Raw genomic sequence first — 18,950 nt, forward strand, 5'->3', positions numbered from 1 at the left:
TCAATTTCTCACTGCTCAGCCCTGCCTGCAGTCCCTGAACAGGCCCAGCTCAAGAGAGAGCCTGGTGTCTTCAGACCCGTTCAAGGATGGTGCTCAACTGACGGCTGGGACTGCTGAATTCCAACGCCTATGCTTGGTCAGCGCGAGCCCGCCTCATCTCGTGGACCAGCAGGATCGCCCCACCCCTGCGGATGCGGAACATCCCACCCTCCACGCGGCAGAATGCGCGGAGCCCCACTGGTTCTAGCGAGGCCTTCCTTGAAAAGGAGTCCCAGGTTTGTGGCTGTTGCGCCCTGGGTTTCTGTCCCTTCTGTCCTCCTGGGACAGCCTTGTGGAGGAGTGGGAGTGTAATGTGACTTTTACACAAAGCTACATGAGGAAGAAGAAGTGTTGACGATTTAGCTGTCCTGTCTTTATGGCCACACACACGTGTGCTTTGGAGCTCTGTGATGACCTGGAGGGAGTGATTACACGCGGACACAAGTCTCTGTCAAATGCTGGAAGGGCTGGGTGACTTCGTCATAGCTTCTGTCTCAATGGGCGGTGGAGGGCTTAGTTTACAGTCTCAGGGCTTTTTTCCTGTTTTTCCTCATCTCATTGGAGACCAACAAGGCATCGATGAGACACAGGATTGCTGCCGAGAGGCACAGGATCTGTCAGACACAACACAGATGAGAAGGAAAGGCCACATTACTTTAACAACGATCTCAGTATCCATATCTCGTTGCTGTTCCTATCAGATGGTGTCAAGAGCTACAGCTTGTCCCTCCTGGCTGCTGTCAGCCAGGTTTGTTTTCCCAAGGAAAAGGGAAACAGTGTGGTTTGTTGCCCGCAGTGGCCTGATCTTATGACCCACTAGCTACTAGACCAGTGGTTCTCAACATGTGGATTGCGACCCCTTTGCCCTAATGATCCTTTCACAGGGCTCCCCGAACACCAAGGGAAAACAGATATTTACATTTCAATTCTTAATTATGGTGAAATTACAGTTATGAAGAAGCAATGAAAATGATTTTATGGTTGATGTCACCACAACACGAGGAACTGTGTTAAACAATCCCAGCATTAATTAGGTTGAAAACCACTGTATTTAGTCAATGCCCTTTGTAGCTCGAGTGCCTGGCAGAGTTGAGCCTGGGTGGTGGATGGTCTGGAGTTCTCTGAGGAGGGGACAGGTTTGAGATTCAGAAAACCCTCCTGCAGTGGCTATGAGATGAAGGGAGGGTGAACCTGGATTAGGCAGGAAGGCATGGAGGTGAGCTGATGCCAGTCCAGGCAAGAAGAGAGGAAGGCTGGCGGTGTGTTTGTGTGTGTGGGGGTCATGAAATGAAATCTCGGTTGATGAGTGGTCAGACTGGGACCAGGGTTGACAGCAGCTGGTATTCCAGCCATGGATATTTGTCTTTGTGGGCTACTTGATGACAGCTTCTTAGCAGGCCTTGTTTCAGCCCCTGTGTGAATTTCTTAGTAGAAAGGGTTCTGCTCCTCGCGCCCAGCTCCAGCTTGGCACAATGCAGTGCTGTTGGCAAATACTCACCAATGATGGAATGGACTTATGGAATTCAAACTCTTTTCAAAAGTTTCTGCATTTCTATTTAATGTGTGTGTGTGTGTGTGTGTGTATGTGTGCTTGTGTGCATTTGTGTGGGTGCATGTATGCGTTTGTGTTTGCGCACTTGTGTGCGTGTAAGTCCTATTCAAGACCTTAAAATCACATGAACTCAAATCTGTGAAAAATAAAATTATGCCCCTGCTGGTCCCTGTCAGTCAAAGAGACAGCGTTTAAAAGCGCATCTCTAAGCTGTGTAGAGGTTAGAGACAACATGCAAGAGTCAGCTCTCTCCTTCCACTGTGTGGATTTTGGGTCTTTAATTTGGGCTATGATGCTTAGCAGTAAGTACCACTGGGACATCATACCTGTCTTAACTTTGTTCTCTTCTTGGCTATTTTCTGTCCACATAATTAAACCAAGTTTCATTTCCTTCCTCCTCCTATTCTCCAAAAATTTGATTGGCTATTTCTTGCATTCTTCCATTCAATATGAATTTAGGCTCAGTTTATCTAAGCTTTGTGACCCAGGGCAATGTCTTTAACCTCAGTCTAATGAGACACCCATGTGTCTGTAAACCTGAAAATTTAAAGCCTAAGTCCAGGACCACAGAAGTGGTGCTGTTGGCGTATTGTTGGCCTGGTGTGCACATGGCCCTGGGTTTGATCCCCAGCACTGCAGAAACCACACACGGTGATGCATAGCTGTGATCCAGTATGGGATGGGGAATGTGTAGAAGCAGGGCCATCAGAAGTTCAAGTTTATCCTCAATCCCCAGAGACTGTCTTGGATTAGAGACGTTATTTATAGGACAACAAGATGAAGGAGGTGCCTAGGCTGTGCAGGACACACACGAGGTCCTTCAACACAGGCAGGATCCCTTCCTTCTTGGTCAAGCCAAATTACTCCATTCTGACCGTGCCTCCTTAGATCTTTGTTTAATATAGTTCTCTAGTCCAGGAAAAAAAAAAAACAAACCAAAGTTGCAGTGTGGTAATTCGAATAAGAACCGACCCTATAAGGTTTGGTGTCCAGTTGGAGAACTGTTTAAGAAGGACTCGGAGGCATGACTTTGGTGAAAGAGGGGTGTCATTGGGGGTGGGGTTTGTGGTTTCCAAAGTCCAAGCCATGCCTGGTCTCACTCTCTGCCGGCTGCCTGTGGGTCAGATGTGAGCTCTCAGCTAGTGCTCCCGTGCTGTGCCTGTCTACCTAATGTCGTGCTCCCAACTATGATAGTCACAGACTCATCCTCTGTAAATGTAAGTCAGACCCCAATGGAATACTTTGTCTTATAGTCTCTTCACAGCAATAGAATGGTAACTAAGACACTTAATTATAAGGGATTTTTTTCCTTGCAGTGTTTATATGTATTGTATATGATTTTTCAAAGTTGTTCCATAGACTAATAAACTTATTTGAAGAATACATTTTGTGAGGTTTTTGAGCTTCAGGTTTGGGCCACTTGACATCATTTGAAGATGTCACTACACGAAAGAGAAGGGGGTTCTGAGAGATGTCTCAGTGGTTAAGAGCCCTTGTTGTCCTTGTAGAGGAGCCAGATTTGGTACCCAGGACCCATGTGGAGGCTCACTACTGTCTTTAACTCCAGTTCCAGAGGATCCAGTGTCCTCTTCTGACCTCCACTGGTACTTGCTTGTATACATACCTACATACCTTAAAAATAAGTAAGTCTTATCTGTTCTGTTAATAACATCAGGATGGCCTTTCTTTTTCAGGGTCATCATATACTTTTTTTTCAGGGGCTGTCAAGACAGGGTTTTTTTCTGTGTAGCATTGGCTGTCCTAGAACTCACTTTGTAGACCAGGCTGTCCTCGAACTCACAGAGATCTGCCTGCCTCTCCTGCTGGTGCTGGTATTAAAACCATGCACCACCACTGCCCGGCTTATATTATTTTTTCATTAAGAAATGTTTGTATTATTTATTTGTGTGTGTATGTGTATGCACACATGCGCCCTGGTGTACTTGTGGAGGCTGGAGTACAAATTGTGAGTCAGTCTCTTCTATTATGTGGGCCTTGGGAATGAACATAGGTTGCTAGACTTTACCCACCTAGCCATTTCACAGGCCCCAGACCACTGATCTTAAATAGAATCACGAATGCCTCTACTTACCCCTCCAATAAAACACAAATGCCTCCTTCGTTTTTCTTGAATTGTTATCAGAGCAACTACTCCAAGGAACACAGCTGAGATTAAACTGTTGATAAAATCCTGCAATGCAGAGTTGAAATGGGTCAACTGTAAATGAGAATGCAATTTAAAAATATTTAAAGTGGTCCATTACCCATCCAAGGGCGGATACCTTTGGAACGCTTTCTCTTTGATTGACAGGGACCTTCAGGGATATAATTTTATTTTTCACAGATTTGAGTTCATGTGATTTCAAGGTCTTGGATAGGACTTTGTCAAAACAGGTTTATTTTCATTAAAATACCATTAAGAATGTTAACATTTACACACACACACGAGAGAGAGAGAGAGAGAGAGAGAGAGAGAGAGAGAGAGAGAGAGAATGGGTGTGTGCACAAGTCAGTGCAGGTGGATTTCCAGGTGGTTGTGAGCTGTCCTATGTGTGTGCGGTATCTGAGCTTTTGGGTCCTCTGTGGGAACAGTACCCACTCTTAACCACTGAGCCATCTCTACATGCTCTTCCACCTTTTCTTAAAGGGTACAGCCATTCTAGATTCTGTGGTCTAGGACTGGCCAAAAGTGGCCATCCATAACATGACGCTTTCTTTGAAGTTTTATATTTTAATGTGAATTCTTCATTTTTTTCATAACTTATTTATTTTAATATATGTAAATATAAGGGTTGGGGAGGTAAATTGTATATTACTAGTTCATTTATTTACTTTATCCCCTACATCCAAAAGTGAATGCTCTGAAAGTTGGGTTCTATTATTTTGTGAGCACATGTGTCCTGAGAACCCACAAACCCATCTGAAGAGCAGACTCGATCTTCTGGAATGAATGGCTGTGCTGTTTTCTTTTGTCTGAGACAAAGCCAGAGTAGAGTCAGCCCAATATCATCAAGTTCTTGTGTCCTTCGTTCTGGGTTTTTGTTGGAAGCGCTCTTCAACTACAGATCAGCCTCTTCCTTTGTGTGCTGGAAGGGTGAGCATGGTTGGAAGGGGTTTCCCTTAGAGTGAAAACTGTGGATTCCTTATGACTAATATGGTTTGATCAAACAAGACCCTTTGAAGCAATGGTCCAGATGGTCCAACAGGGAAGCTGGCTGAGATGGACCTGCCACACAGGATACTCCATGAGAGACCTGATTATTAGCATCCCAATCAGCAGGAAGCAGTTTAGAGAACAATGCCCATATTCCCAAATATTGTCTATAAATTTTTGTTTACATTTAAAGGGGGATGTGCTATAGAGATGGATACTTTGCGTTGATATGGATCTTGTTTCATTGATTCAAATTTAAGGTCAGTTTTGCTATATGCATATTTCTGCTCTTGATTAATATATTGTTTTTGTGCAGCTCATTTAAAAATGTAATGTATAATTAAGAAATACAGGTTAATAGATACTCATGTGTAATTGCCAAACTTGTAGTCATGTTAGTTAGGTTTTCTAGATATATAGAGATATATTTCAATTTAGATAGGTATTCTTCAGATCTTTGAAAGACTACAGAATATGACATTTAAAATATTTTAAGAAGTTAGGACTTTTCGTGACAATGAGACACATCTGCTCCTGGTAACACCAATCTACTTCAACAGGATGATGGGCATCGAAGAGGCTCCTTAAGGAGTTTGTTAGCCATTTGGGCAAGAAACTAACTGCTCTTGCCTGAACCGCTTGGCTGAACTTGCAGGACTCACAGAAAAATGACTGCTGAAGTTGCCTAAAGAAGGTGAGACAGTCCATCGGGGTTCCTGCTTCATGAACGAGTCTGTCAGACATTCCACAGGACACCGAAGAAAGTGACTGACAAACTGTCAATATAGGCAGAACTGTCTTCGAAATTTCCTGCTTCATGGAAAAGTTTGACGAATATGGGCCTGTAGGCTGAAGATGGATACTCCAAAATTACAGGAGAACTTTGGGTGACTGTCCAGGCAGTGAGATGTCTCTATCAATTCTAGAGTTTTGGAAGTTGCTTATAATGCATTTCCTGTTTACTTGGATAATATTATATCCTTCTGGAGTCTTTGATAGAGATGACGAATAGATAGATATAATCATAGTTTTCCTTAGTTATGATAAAAGATAAAGTAGATATAAATATTGTAACTTTAAATCTTGCTTAATACCTGTTTTGTTGTATGTAATTTTACTATGTTAAAGTTAAAACTTTTTTTTGGAAAAATTTAAACAAAAGAAGAATGGTGTGGGAAGTCCTTCTCTGTATATGTTGCTTTTATTGGTTAATGAATAAAAAAGTGGTTTTGGCCTGTGATAGGGCAGAATAGAGCTAGGTGGAGAAGACTGAGTTGAATTCTGGGAGGGAGAAGGCAGAGTCAGGGAGAAGCCACATAGCCCCACCAGACTCAGATGTGCAGGAACCTTGTCGGTAAGCCACAGCCACATGGTGATAATTAATGGAAATGGGTTAACCAAAGCTATAAGAGCTTGCTAGCAATACACTTAAGTGATTGGCCAAGCAGTGATTTAAATAATACAGTTTCTATGTGGTCATTATGGGAGTCTGGGTAGCTGGGAAATGAACAAGTGGCCTCCTACTAAATTGTACTTTGTATATAGTTTTTTTTTTAAATATTAGTTAAAACCTTCACTTTTCATTTAGATGAAAAGGGGGAAATGTGTGATAATTCGTTTGTGTTCTGACAAATAAACCCTGCTTTGAGATCGGAGGGTGGAGCTAGCCACTGTTAACCACGCCTTTAATCCCAGAACTCAGGGGATGGAGACAGGATCTCAGCGCTTTGAGATGGAGGAAGGAGACAGGTAGGAAGCAACTGGCAACGGCTCCAGTTCTCTGATCTTCCAGATCTTTACCCCAATATCTGACTCCTAGATTTTATTGATTAAGATTAGATTCATGCTTCAAAAGCTAGTTGGGGAAAAAAACTAAGACCTTATCTTAAAAATGAAGAATATATATATATATATATATATATATATATATATATATACACACATATAAAGTGTGGGGCTGGAGAGATGGTTCAGCAGTAAACAGCACTTCTTGCTCTTTGCAGAGGACCTGGGTTGGGTTCAGAGCCTCCATGTGGTAACTTACACTGACTATAATTCCAGTTCCGTGGGATCTGGCACCCTCTTCTGGATTCTATGGGCACCAGGCATGTTTGCAGTGCACATTCACACAGGCAAGCAAAAATTCTCAGAGACATGTGTTTGAAAAGAGAGAAATACAGCTCAGCGGTGGAGTGTTTGCCTGGCACACACAGACCTTAGATTCAACTCCTACCACCACATAAAGAAAGGAAGTGAGGTGTGGATAAGACAGGAGCCATGTCAGTGTTGTTCAAACAAGAGAGAACGGCCAAAGCAATCCAAATCCCTTATGGGATACGGCAGCTTGATTTTCTTTTCTGGATGCCGTGTAGAGTGTGTGTGTGGTGCTAAGTACTGTACCATCTCTATACACACTCTAGTGTTACAGAAACCCTATGAGGAGGGGCTCCTCCTCACACCTCCCCCTTCCTGCATTTCCTAGATGGGGAAACTGAAACTGCCAGGTCTAAGGAGTCTGATGACAGATGCTTGTAACCCAGTACTCAGGAGTCTAAGGCAGGAGGATGCTATTTTTAAAGTCAGCCTAAGCTGCCTGGTGAGCTCAAGTCTAGCTTGCTCTATACAGCAAAGCTTTGTCTCAGCCGTTCCAAACAGCCTCTTATCAATATAAAGGTCACAGAGCTAGTAAAGAAGGCCCCCAGGCAAGGGACTGGACCTCTGTTGACCACTGGACAGAAACATAGCACCTCTCCAGCGAGCTAGGGGCCTCCAGGACTAGTTCAGGCATTCTCAATGGGTAAAGAAAGTATGGGAAAAGCCACACGGCATCCTTTCCTGGATACTTCACCCTTTAAGATTATGGCTTCTAAACCCATACATGTATGATTGTCCTCTAACCTGGAAGAGTTTTTTCCAACTTTTCCACATCTCTGTTTTGCTAGCTCTGGTCTGGGGTGGGTTGTAAATCTGCGTGGGTGAAAAGAAGGAGCAAATAAAAAAAATAAAAAAAAAAAAAAGAAAAGCAGGAGCATATGCTCTTCTACAAGAAACTCCAGTCTTCAACTAGGGGAAAACATGCATGTGTTCAATCAGACAAGCCCTTTGCGATGGTCTCTGCATGCTCAGCTACAAGCAGGAAGCTGTCCTGAAGGCTGTTCTGAAGACAGAGGAGTACAAGGCACCTTTCTGGGTTTGGAGGGGGGGTTCTCCCCTGGGACAGGACAATGCTCCCTCAAAGTCTAAAGAGCTCTTTTGTCTTCCCTGGAGGAAAGTGAGGACAGGCTAACTCTTGGGGTTATGGGCAAAGCTTACACTGAAATGATGAAAATGCATACTTACAAGCAAAGGCCAGTGGATACAGATCAGCAAGTGTTGAAGGGTTAACAAATATATTATGACAAAAAATAGGACGATGCAGGTTTCCTGAATCGTGATTGCTATAAACATCTCATGGGAGCCGCCAATGACGAAACAAAACACCGATGCCGCAACAATACACTGCCAGAAAGGAACAGGTTTGTTCAATGCATACAGCTGTTTACCCGTAGCAAATTTTAACTGGAAGCATCTGTTACATTTAATTCGATTATACTGCGGTAGCCTGTATTTTAAAAAGTGTGTGTGTGTGTGTGTGTGTGTACAAGTTTATGCTGTGGTGTGTGCTCGGGGCTATTCTCCTGTCTCTGCTTCCCGTCTCCCTGCAGGAATGCTGGGTTGACAGGCGGCATCCCACCTCAACCAGAATCAGAAAGGGTTCTGAGGATCTGAACTCAGGCCGTCAGGCCTGTGTGGCAAGCTCTTTAGTTCCGAGTCATCTTTCCAGGCCCTGCCTGTATTGTTTTCCACAGATATTTTCTTTTTAACGTTGTTTTAAATTAGCTAATTCTTTTTTTTTTTTTTTTTGGTAGTACTGGGAATTGAGTTCAGAGCACGCTACTACTGAGTGACGTTCTTAGCTTTCATTTTTCAATTTTTAATTAACTAGTTAATTTTTTAATGGTAGGGATCAAACCCAGGGCCTTCATTATGCCAGGCATGCAATCTACTACTGAGCTGCATTCCCAGCCCTACTTATACATATTATTTTTATAAGTTAAATAATATATCTAATAAAGATTGAACACAAATGTTTTTAAATTTCTTCTTCTCTATCCAAACCTAGTCTCTCTGTTTTGTTTTTCAGATTGGATCTCACTATGAAGCTTTCGTGGGCCTGAAACTCACTACGTAGTACTACAAACTGGCCTCAAACTCACAGAGAACCACCTGCCTTTGCCTCCTGAGTGCTGGGATTCAAGGCGTGCCCCACCACTCTAGCTAGTCTGTCTTCTGAAAAGAAATCACTACTCCTGGTCTGTATTTCTAGAAGGAAATCCAAGTTTACACTGGTTAAGTAAATAGATGTTGATTTGGGGAGAAACTGTGAGTTGGACAACCCGAGTTTTCTTTCTATCCAGTTGAGTACATCAGTTATTCCCTGGGAGATGCTAGGATTTCTCCCAATGACCAAGAATACAATCCTTGTCATATATTAAATTCTCAGATGTATTTGTGTCTCTTTTGAGTCTATTCTCCCATTGAGTTGTCAATTTTAAATGCTTTTCTTTTTAAAATTGTGTATGTGTGCTCCCATAGAAGCCAGAAGAGGGTGTCAGATCCCTGGAGCTGGAGTTGAAGGGGATTGTGGTCCAACTGACCTGATTGCTGGAAACAGCCCAGCTAGAGCAAGAGCTCGTAAACTGCTGTTCTGTATCTCTGACCTCCAGAGTGCTTGTCCAGTGGTAGGGTGGCTCACTTGCATCGTATTACTGTTTGATTCAGTTCTCTGTTTTCAGACCGTTTATGACACCCATGACTGTCACATGTTCTCCAACACAATGTCCTTGAATCTTATAACCTATCTTTAACAGGATAGGTTATATTAAGAGTTCCAATAGCAAACCATCCTTGTGTTTCCTCTTTGTGGTACATATTTTAAAAATACAGATGGATTTTTTTTTGTTAATATATTAACACTTTTTTTCCCCCGTTCTGGGGATCCATCCCAGGACCTTACACAAGCTAAGCACCGGGAGCCTGAACATTATTTAATCTTCACATTGGTGCTGTGAGACTTCTATTTTGTTTGCTTTTGCTAAACCTGATCAAGTTTTGATGTCAGTATTATACTGACTTTGTAAAATAATCACTCATAAAAGAACAGGGATTCAGCTCCCTGGTGGAGTGTCTGGCAAGTCACAGGGCCCTGGATTCGGTCATCAGAGAACATAAATCATCCCGAAATTTTAGTTTCTTCAAAAAGATTGAGCATCATCAAAATGATATTTCCTGATCTGAAAGAGCTGATCCTAACCATGTCTGGTCTGAGTCACTTCTATAATTAAAAATCCCTTTGCTTATGTTTGTCAGGTGGGGGAGCGAGGGCATGGGACAGAGGACAGTTCACAGGCGATGTTTCTCTCCTTCCCCCCGGGTGAGCTCTGTGGACCGAAGTCTGGTCTTCAGGACTGACCAGAGCAGCATTTACACAGGAGCTCCCCTGCAGGCCCCTTGCTTTCCCTCTGCTTTTAGATGTTGTTCTGTTTGAATCTCTCTATTTTGGGATCAGTTCGGGTCGTTAAACTTTCCCTCCCAGAAGTTGTATGGCCCTGTCTGCAGGTCCTTTTGTTTTCAATGACATTCAGGAGCATTTCCCCCATTTTCACTAGTGTCCTCTTCCGTTTTTCCCAGATTGTTGCCTGTTGTGTACTGCTTGAGTAGGTCTTTTAAAGATGGAGGTTTTTACCAGTTGTGCTTGCTAGTTTACAACTTTCTGCTGTTTACTCACTAATTTTCTACTTTCATTTGTGAGGGGAAACCCTCAAGAAGGAGGGGAAAGGGGAAGGCACACCAATTTAGTACTGAGAATTGTGTGATCTTGGGTCTGTGGTGGCACCAGCATTTGCTCCCAGCACTCTGGAGATAGACACAGGCAGATCTGTATGAGTTCAAGGCCACCCTGATGTAGTGAACTCAAAAAAAAAACAAAAACAAACAAACAAACAAACAAACAAAAAAAACCTGTGGAGCCTACGCTCCAGCAGCATCGCACTTATCCCTGGAGGCCACCACCTTCCCTCCACCCACCCAGGCAGCTTCAGCTCACCATCCTTAGTACTTTCAACATTCCAGTAGTTGAGAAGAAAAAGAGCTGGAAGCTGCCTCTGAATTTTTCTGGGACCTTGGTCCGGCCCTCAGCGCGTTTTTTGACGGATGCATGTAACTTGATCTTCTTAGACAGCTGGCGAGTTGGCATCTTCTGACTCTGTGCAGGCTTCTTTGGTGGTAACTTGCTGGCACCCTGTTCTTTCTGAACAGTATGCATAGATTTACTGGATGGTGTGGCGCTAAGTGGAAATCCCCTGGGAGACGTAACAGAGGCGATAGACTCCTTTGACTCGGAGTGTGAGGGAGCACCCAAGAATTGAGATTGAGATGTTGTGCCTCTGGGAGGGTGGCTGGACTCACGCCTGGAATTTGCAGGATTCATGGGGCATCCCAAGCCTGATTATGTCAGGCTGGCCGTGGGGCGCCAGTCGGCGCCTGTCCCCTTGGGGAACCAGCGTCAACGGCTGCGGGCAGCCTACCCGCGTGCACCAGCACTTGATGGCGGCTACCCAACCTCGCAGTCTGATATCCTTGTGGTGATCTGGGGGAAAGGTATTTTGCCTAGCCTGGAAACTCAAAATCCAGCAACCACTCCTGCAGGAGCTGCTGCCAGCAAACCCAGAGAAAAGGGGTTTTGGCGTCATTTGAGGGTATGTCCGGCCAGGCGCCAGTTCTGCGCTATAAACAGTAAGGCTACCGGCAGAAAGCAAGGTCCAAAAATCTGTCAAGCTCCCACATCACCTAGCTAAGGGTTTGTGATAAAACAGCACGACCAAAAGCAACATGGGGAGGAAAGGGTTTATTTCATCTTACAGCTTGAGGTCCTTTATTCAGGGAAGTCAGGGTGGGAACTCAAGGCGGGAACCTGGAGGCAGTAGCTGATGCAGAGGCCATGGAGGGGTACTGCTGACTGGGTTGTTCCCCATGGCTTGCTCAGCCTGCCTTCTTAAGGCACCCAGGACAGAAAGCGAGGTCCTCCCACATCAATCATCAATCAAGAAAACGCAGCACAGGCTGGCCAAATCCGGAACATTTTCTCAATTGACGATCCGGCTTTCCAAAGGACTCTCTAGCTTGGGTCAAACTGACATAAAATTAGCCGGCGCGCACATTGAAATTAAAAAATGAAAACTGCAGAAGATATATGGAAGAATAAAGAAATCAGTTTAATAATTAGTACAAAGGAATACAAATTATTGACTCTCGTCATCTCTGCTACGATTAGGAGAATTTTTCTGGTAAGGTCCACTTGGATTGAAGAGAAGTTTCCGGTACATGAGGGCACAATCAGCAATAGCACACACTATTGTCAGCAGACCAAACACCTGCAAAGGGAGACAGGGTCATCAGCTTTTGTCGCTCGAACCCTCAGGGAGCTGCCCGCTAGATCCCTTTCCTGCCAGGGCATGGGGCTACCTGCCACACCACCCTAAAGTAGAAGCTCATTGCTTGACTTTAGAACTCATTGCTAAGTTTTCCCCACGCCTACCCACAGTAAAGAAAAGGATAACCGTGGTACCTAGAACTCCCCCTGAGGTGGAACGGAAGTGGCCTCCTCTTCTTCTTGATTTGCTCTGCCCTGCATTCTTTAAAGCCCTCCTGACTGGATTTAGCTACCAACCAACATTTCTCTCTCCGCGGTGAGCTCTTTGATTTTTCTATCAGCACGGTTGGCTGGGGGGAAGAGTTGGTGCTGGCAACAGATTAAGTCCCGGGGACCAGAGCTGTGATACGAGTTTTGCACTGCCCCACAGTGAACTCTCAGAGCCTGGGCAATGTCCACACAAGGCACAGGAGTCCAGACAGGCCCAAGGAAAATAAAACTGAGCTAAAGGGAAATGGAACAAGCTGCAATTCCACTGCCAGATAGACAGAGCCATTTCTTCTCTTCTGGGCTGGGCAGCGCTCCGTTAGTGGCTTCTCTACTGTTGGCTGCGCTGTTTCTCTTGCGCTAGGCTCTAAGCAACTTGAGGTTAATTGGCCCTCATGCCCCAGCCCAGTACCACCCTGAAGGAATACATAGTCTCCATTGTGAGCCACACAATTAAGATTTCCAAGAGTTTCATTTAAAAAGAAAAAAAAAATTGAAATATTTTAAATGCATTTATTTAGCTCAACATATCCAAAATATTATCCCTTTACAGACTATTGCTATAATAAAAGCGATTGATGACATATTCTATGTTCTTTTGCAGAGATAATACAATCTCTGATATTCAATGCATATTTTATATTCATAGCTTATCTCAAGTCATACTAGCCCCATTTCCTGTGTTCAGTAGCTACAGGGCTCCTGGCTGCTGTGCTGGCTAATAGCTCTACGTTCTCAGCATTTAAACAATGAGCAAATGAGAGAAACCAGTAAATGAATCTGAGGCCTATGACTGCTTCATCTTTTTTCATACAAGACAGATAAAATTATCTTTACAATTGGGGGAGATTGATATTTAGGCATACCTCATTTCTAGGAAATTATATAATCTCTTATGAAGTTTCTTAGTGCATAAAGGAGTTAAAATCTAGGGTTCTGACAGACATGGCTGAGCATGGTCAGTTCTATACAGCCCTTGTTAAGAAAGAACAAAAAAGAAGGAAGAACTTTCTAAGTCAGTTCTCTAGAGTAGAGCCTAGGAAAGTCAAATGACCAAATCCCAGAAAAATACCAGGTGGAGGGATAATGAAATTATTGAACTCTTCCATTTTGGTTTGCTTCTAAGGATCAAGTCTGACTAAACTGACTTGCGTCTCTGTAAGCAGTACTCAGAATAACCCTTTAGTTGCAAGGCTTCTTCCTACCTCCCTTGCAGGAAGGAACTCTATTCTATTGTATCTGAAGCCTTATGAGAATATATGATCTCACCTATGGTGATATGAATTCTTTAAAAGAAAAACTCAGAAACCCACCCACCATGTTTCTTTCTGTTTGTTTAACATCAGGTTTCTGGGAGCTCAGGGTTGTAACTGATTCCAGCAGCTTCTCTCAGTCTGGTACAGCCCGGTGAGGAGCTCTTTATTTGGCTAACTCCAATATGAAACCTTGTCTACTTATGCGAATCAGGGAATGTATCTGCTCACACAAACTATAAGGCCGGTGGGCACTGTATGCCAGCTAGTTCAGAAGCCCCTGGCGTGAATACAGTGCAGTTTGCTGTAGTTGTAGCATACTTCTAAACGACTTTGCATCTTGGTCAAACCTGAAGAAACCTGAAAGACCCCTCCCCCCTTTCTGCTTACCCCTCCAAGGACCGTCATTGTTGAAGTTTTGGGTATCAGTGCCAACACAGACACAATAAGCATGAATAGTACTGTTACCATTGAGTTGATGATATCCTAAAAATACAGAACAGAAAAGTCAGCTTGCTATCAGAGTCCAGCAAGGCTGGGAATACAGCTCAGATCTAGCATGACTCTGGGTCCTGGGTTCTATCCCTAGCATTGTTGGGTTGTTGGTGGGGGGGGGGGGACGACGACAAGACCAACAAGTAGTGCTAGAAAAAGGTGGGGGCAGTTCCCTAAAAATTTTTAAAGCCATCTTTTATTCAATTTAGCACGCATCAATGTCTCTTGAGAAACTAAAATGCTATAGCAAAATAATGCTCTCCGACTACCAGCAAGTTTCTTCTAACACAACAATCATTTAATTAGTTAAGCATTTATATATATAAATCTATAAACATAGCTATAGCTAGAAGGATAACTCATCTGGTTTGGAAAGTAGATAATTATGCCGAAGTTTTAGAGTACAAAGGGTCCCCTAGGAAGCTGGAATACTTGTTTTTTAATAGGAAATGTGGAACAGTCGGCTATCAAATATCTGTTACTAAAATGCAATGAAGAAACCTGTCAGGCACGGCGGGTGACGCCTCTAATTCCAGTATTCAGGAGTTTGAGGTCAGCTTGTTCCAGGCCAGCCAGGGCCACACAGTGAGACCCTTTAAAAGACCCACCCCCAAACTGAAAACAGCACATATTTAGAGTGGTAATCTCCAGGATGAACCCCACCCCCATTTGTAATGCAGCGGCTTGCCAAAGTCTGTTACTTCATAATAATGTCCCACAAGTGAAGCGTTTTAACAAGAGCAATTTAGATGGAGGTGTATTGTGGGAAAATAAATTGTCCTTATCATGAAATGGTCTTGGCAGACTTGCAGTGAGCAGGCAGGAAGAGATCAATGAAGAAATACCAGACTTAGGAAGAAAAGCAGTTGATAAGAGAAAAAGAGGTTTGGCTTTGCAGAAGGAAAACAAAGTTGCAGCAGGGCAATGAGATGGTTGTCTCGGGTTAACTCCCCTTTGGCTGGATACTCAGCTCTGCTTCCAGACAACAGGCCCCACTACCTTAGGCAGCTGTAAATAGCTGTGAATTAGGCTATCAATGGCTTTGTACAAAAGTGGCATTTTAGGGAGTGGTAGAACAGTGAGGGATCAGGAGCGGAGGATGTGCTGGGGGGCGGGAGGGCATGGGTATCTCAGAACATTTATGCTCTCTAGTGGAAATTTAGACCATTGTGTTTGTTTGTTTTCAGGCTACAGCCCAAGCTGGTCCTGTACGCAGCATGTAGCCCACACTGATCTCTAACTCAAAGATCTGTTTCAGCCTTCTGCATGCAAGATCGTGGGTGTAAGCCACTACACCCAACCTAGAACACCGTCTGTATTGAAAGCTCAATATGAAGCCAGGCATGATGGCACAGACCTTTAATTGCAGCGCTCAGGAGACAGAGGTGCGCAGATTTCTCTGAGTTTGAAGCAGCCTGGTCTACAGTATAGCGAGTTCTAGCACATCCAGGGCTATTGGGAGAGACCCTGTCTCAGAGCAAAAACATGAAACCCTCAATATGCTGATAAGCGGGATGCAAATTTAATTACAATAAAATGGAGATTTCATAGTAATTTTGAGCCTGGGGCCCTGGGTTAGCTCATTCCTTTATAATCTGTCAAGGAGAGCTAGAGAGGAACAGAGGCCTGGTTTACAGACTGTGTCAGGGCCTGGATATGGATGGCAGATCTGAGGGCAGACAGATGACCAGTGTCTTCTAGTCAGGGGGCACTGGCTGGAGGCTATCGGTGCTTATCATCCCCTTCTGCCCCTTACAGAGTAGTTGTGGTCCTCAGCCGCTGTCTCCTTCACTTTAACTGAGGTAAAAGCCTCTGGCAGCTCTATTTCTCCCCGCGGTGGGAGACCCATTATTACTACCCTTGTCCTTAGGATTTCCTTAGGAAATAGATTAGGCCAGTGGTGGCTTCCCCGTTTAAGTAGCCTCTCCTTCTGTGCTTAGGCTCATGATCTTCCTGATACCTGCCACTGACGGCAAGTCACTCTGGAGAAAGCCCTCCGGGACCACCAATGAGTACAGCTGCTGGGGAGTGGGGTTATGTGTGTCAGTACTTCTCTTTCTATGTGACATCATCCACTGTTTCTTTCTTCAGGAAATGGTCTCCTGTCTGGTGTCTGTGACACTGGGCCCCCTGGGGTCCTCTCCTGCCTTTTCCTGGCTTCTTCTCTCCACTCCCTACCTTCTCTCTGAGCTCCGTTACCTCAGCTCTAGCTTCTCCTAGTCTGCAGATGTCATCAGTGTTCCACCTGAAGAGCCTACCATCTGGCCGTTCAACTCTTTACTCTGCCTGTCTTAGCCTATTCTCCCACCTCGGTAGTCTTCCAAGGTGGGTATTCATACTTGGGGCACTGAGCCAGGAAGGGGGAAAGCTGAAGGCCAGTCTGGCTACGGGGTGAGTTCAAGGCCTGTTTGGGCAACAGTGGTGAGACCTTGTCTCAAAATAAAGTCAGAGGAGACATAGCTCAGCAGTACAGGACTTGCCTAGCGTGTAGGAGTCCGTGAAAACCGTCCTCAGTAGGGCACCAGTGGTAACAGTTGTGTAGAAAGAAGATGTTGCATTCAATCACTAGTACTAGGAATCCCCCTTGAGAACTCCTGTCTCCATAACCTTACTCCACGTCTCTACCATTTTTATGACTGGTGATAACAGATTAAATGGTCTCTGAGAACTGCTTCTAGTTTGGGGGTTATTTTCAATTTATTTTATTTTATTATTATTTTGAGATAGGTCTGGCCCCCAGCTTCCTATGTTGCCAAGAATGACCTTTAACTTCTGATCTTCCCGACTCTACCTTCTGAGATGTTGATTATAGGTGTGTGCTAAATAAAACATCCGAGTTATGCTATGAAGAGGATCATGCATGACAAGCACTCTACCAATTGAATTACACACCTCCAACCTGAAATGCTCATCACTGGCCTCCAAAGAGGGTTCCAGAAGATAACACTTAAAAGCACGCTTCTGGTTTGAGAACAGCTCTGAAGTCCTCTTCCCTAAGTAGTACTTAGCAGCTTGGATATAAGCATTTCAGAACACAAGTAGACATGACAAGTGTGGCAGAGGGGCTTGTGGCAGCCACCTGCCTAGCCAAAGAAGTGGGGGGGGGTGTTACAGGGGATACCCATGGAGACAGGATGTTGGGTTGTAACTTGTGAGAGAAGAGAGAGGTAACAGTTGATCGGTTTTCGCTAGAACTGGTTTTGTAGTGCCTGACTAAAGGGTCATATAGACCTCCACTAATAATTTCCATTATTACTGTCTATTGTGACAGCTCTGAGAGCCATGGTGGTTCTTGACCAGACAACATTCCTCATGCTCTGAGTCTGGCAGCTAATGTCTAATGTTACAAAACCTGGCTCAGAAAGATCAGTTGGAATTATCACAAACAACTACAGAATTTCCAAGTATGATCAAATTGTATTTTATTGAATGTTTGACTTAAATAGTTTGACTTTCCAGTTTGTGATGAGGGATGTTGTACCTGCCTGTAAGTCTGGAACTATATTCACATGCATTTAAAAATGAGGCAAGCCATCATAAACGGAGAAAACTCAAAGCAATTCCACCAAAACCAGGAACAAGACAAGCTTGTTGGCTCCATATCTATTCAACATAGTACTCAATGTTTTAGCTACAGCAATAAGACAACTGGAAGACTAAGGGATCAAATAGGAAAGGAAGAAATCAAAGGATAGTTATTTGCAGATGATATGACATATACATAAGTGACCCTAAAACTTCTACTGATAGACACTTTTAGCAAAGTGGCTGGGTGAAAGACTGACTAATTACAAATAACAAATGGGACGGAGAGAGAAATCAAGGAAACAACACCTTTCACCATAGCCTCCAACAATATAAAATATCTTGGCGGCAACTATAACCAAACAAGTGAAAGAACTGTTGATCAAATCTCCAAGTCTTTAAAGACAGCGATTGAAGAAGATATCAGAAGATGGAAAGATCTACTATACCCATGAATCAGTGGGCTTAACATAGTAAAAGTGGCTATCCTACCCAAAACAATCTACAGAGTCAATACAATCCCCATCAAAATCCCAACCCAATTCTTTACAGATCTTGAAGGGACAATGCTCTACTCCACGTGGAAAAACCAGATACTTAGTACAGCTAAAACAATCATGAACAATAAAAAAACTGCTGGAGGGACCACCATCCCTGATATCAAGTTATACTACAGAGCTATAGTAATAAAAATCACATGGTACTGGCATAAAAATAGACATGTTGATCAATGGAATTAAAGTGAAGACCCAGACATAAAACCATACACCTATGGACATCTGATCTTTCCATAAAGAAGCCGGAAATGCATACTGGAGAAAAGACAGCATCCTCACCCAATGGTGCTGGTCACACTGGACGTCGGCATGTGGAAGAATGCAACAGACTCACATGTACACCCTGCACAAAACTCACGTCCAACATAAAACCAGATACACTGAACCTGACAGAGGAGAAAGCAGGGAATGGCCTTGAACTAATTGGCACAGGACACGGATTTCAGAACAGAACACTGATAGCACAGGCACTAAGATCAACAATTAACAAATGGGACCTCATGAAACTGACAAGCTTCTGTAAGGCAAAGGACACCATCCATTGGACAAAGTGACAGCCTACAGAACCGGAAAATAATTTTACCAACTCCACTTCTGATAGAGGACTGATATCCAAATATATAAAGAATTCAAAAAA

The 18,950-nt window shown here is 43.8% G+C and overlaps 2 protein-coding genes across 2 annotated transcripts in view; both read right to left on the reverse strand.

Annotated features, from left to right (window-relative positions):
- Positions 1 to 127: 127 nt before the first annotated feature.
- Positions 128 to 11,040, reverse strand: LOC121447345 (CKLF-like MARVEL transmembrane domain-containing protein 1). Its single transcript, XM_041650540.1, has 5 exons — positions 10,891 to 11,040; positions 8,085 to 8,243; positions 3,684 to 3,782; positions 562 to 653; positions 128 to 257 (listed from the first exon to the last, which is right to left on the reverse strand). The coding sequence occupies exons 1-5, from the start codon at positions 11,038 to 11,040 to the stop codon at positions 128 to 130; spliced, it is 630 nt and encodes a 209-aa protein (XP_041506474.1).
- A 997-nt stretch (positions 11,041 to 12,037) lies between these two features.
- The window catches only part of Cklf (chemokine like factor), a 14,392-nt gene continuing 7,479 nt past the window's right edge, over positions 12,038 to 18,950 (reverse strand). Inside the window, exons 3-4 of the mRNA XM_041650463.1 lie at positions 14,127 to 14,222; positions 12,038 to 12,217 (exon numbers count right to left, since the gene is read on the reverse strand). Of these exons, the coding sequence (XP_041506397.1) occupies positions 12,086 to 12,217; positions 14,127 to 14,222 (228 nt within the window). The 3' untranslated portion in view covers positions 12,038 to 12,085. The remainder of the gene's footprint in view (positions 12,218 to 14,126; positions 14,223 to 18,950) is intronic.

Source organism: Microtus oregoni, unplaced genomic scaffold (assembly GCF_018167655.1).
Source record: "Microtus oregoni isolate MIOR12 unplaced genomic scaffold, Mior012 000004F_ref0000308, whole genome shotgun sequence".
Taxonomy (NCBI): domain Eukaryota; kingdom Metazoa; phylum Chordata; class Mammalia; order Rodentia; family Cricetidae; genus Microtus; species Microtus oregoni.